Source organism: Mus caroli, chromosome 11, assembly GCF_900094665.2.
Source record: "Mus caroli chromosome 11, CAROLI_EIJ_v1.1, whole genome shotgun sequence".
In the NCBI taxonomy this organism is placed as follows: Eukaryota; Metazoa; Chordata; class Mammalia; order Rodentia; family Muridae; genus Mus; species Mus caroli.
In genome coordinates, this window is record NC_034580.1 from 96,655,371 (window position 1) to 96,656,623 (window position 1,253).

A 1,253-nucleotide genomic window follows, 5' to 3' on the forward strand; every position below is an offset into this window, starting at 1 on the left:
CAGAGAGAGAGAGAGACAGAGAGAGAGACAGAGAGAGAGAGACAGAGAGAGAGAGACAGAGAGAGAGAGAGACAGAGAGAGAGAGACAGAGAAAGACAAAGAGAGAACGACAGACAGAAACAGACAGAGAGACAGACACAGAGAGAGACAGAGAGAACATGAGAGCGCCAGAAGAGAGCTGGGCCCTGGACACTTACTCGGGTACCACCTGCTTGATCTGTGGCTTCACGTATCCATCAGCTGCTTTTGCTGCCGGGGAGAAGAACAGTGAAAACCAGGGACCTCAGAGACACCTCCCTCAAGAACTTATCTTTTCTAGGGTTAGGACACAGCCTCTTAATCTCAACTCAGAACATGACAGACACAGCAGGTAACATTTCTGTCTTCTGGGAGGCTTGCTGCCGATGTGAGGCACTGAAAGTACAAATTGGGCCACCTTCCAGGTCAGCTGGCACGATTTAGAAAGTCCCACACAGAGCAGGCAGACACTTCCATGCGCGTGTAGTTAACTTCTAGTGGTGCATATTTGTGAAAAAAATTTTTTTTCTTTTGAAACAGGATCTCACTATGTAGGATAGGCTGCCTTCAAGTTCACAGAGATCTGCCTGTCTCTACCTTATGAATTTATGACTATGCCTGACTTTTTGTCTGGTATTGGGGACTGAAGAACCTAGGGTATCGTATATACTAGGACATCGTATATACTAGGCAAAAGCTCTACCCCTAAGCTCCCCCCACCTCTTTTCAGACAGTGTCTCGCTAAGTTGCACATGCTGGCTTTGAACTCACTCTCTACCCCAGGCAGGTATTGCATTTTGGATCTTCCTGCCTTAGTCTCCCAAACTGAGATTATGACTGTGCCTGCAGGCATAATTGAAAAATAAAAGCTTTGAAAACTTCACAGTTGGAGCTGGCAAGACAGCTCAGTGAGTAAAGGTCCTTGTCACAAAGCTTGATCACACAAGTCCCATCCCCGGGACCCACACAGTGGAAGAAGACTGCCGACTCCCAGTGATTGTCTTCCTACTCCCCACATGCACACCATGGTATATGTGTGTAACACACACACACACACACACACACACACACACACTAAAAACAGACAGATTGGGTTTCTATGGAAATCACAAGTCTTTGCTCTTGAGAAAATAAAACTTAATACAGAGAAAAGATTTTCTGTATAGATAAATCAATAGGGGATTAACATATTTTTCTTTCTTTCTTTCTTTCTTTTTTTTTTTTTTTTGGTTTTT

The 1,253-nt window shown here is 44.5% G+C and overlaps 1 protein-coding gene across 2 annotated transcripts in view; it reads right to left on the reverse strand.

Annotated features, from left to right (window-relative positions):
• The window catches only part of Stat5b (signal transducer and activator of transcription 5B), a 71,674-nt gene that overhangs the window by 3,454 nt on the left and 66,967 nt on the right, over positions 1–1,253 (reverse strand). For both annotated transcript variants that reach the window (XM_021178221.2, XM_021178220.2), the window contains exon 17: positions 198–249. In XM_021178221.2, the coding sequence (XP_021033880.1) occupies positions 198–249 (52 nt within the window). The remainder of the gene's footprint in view (positions 1–197; positions 250–1,253) is intronic.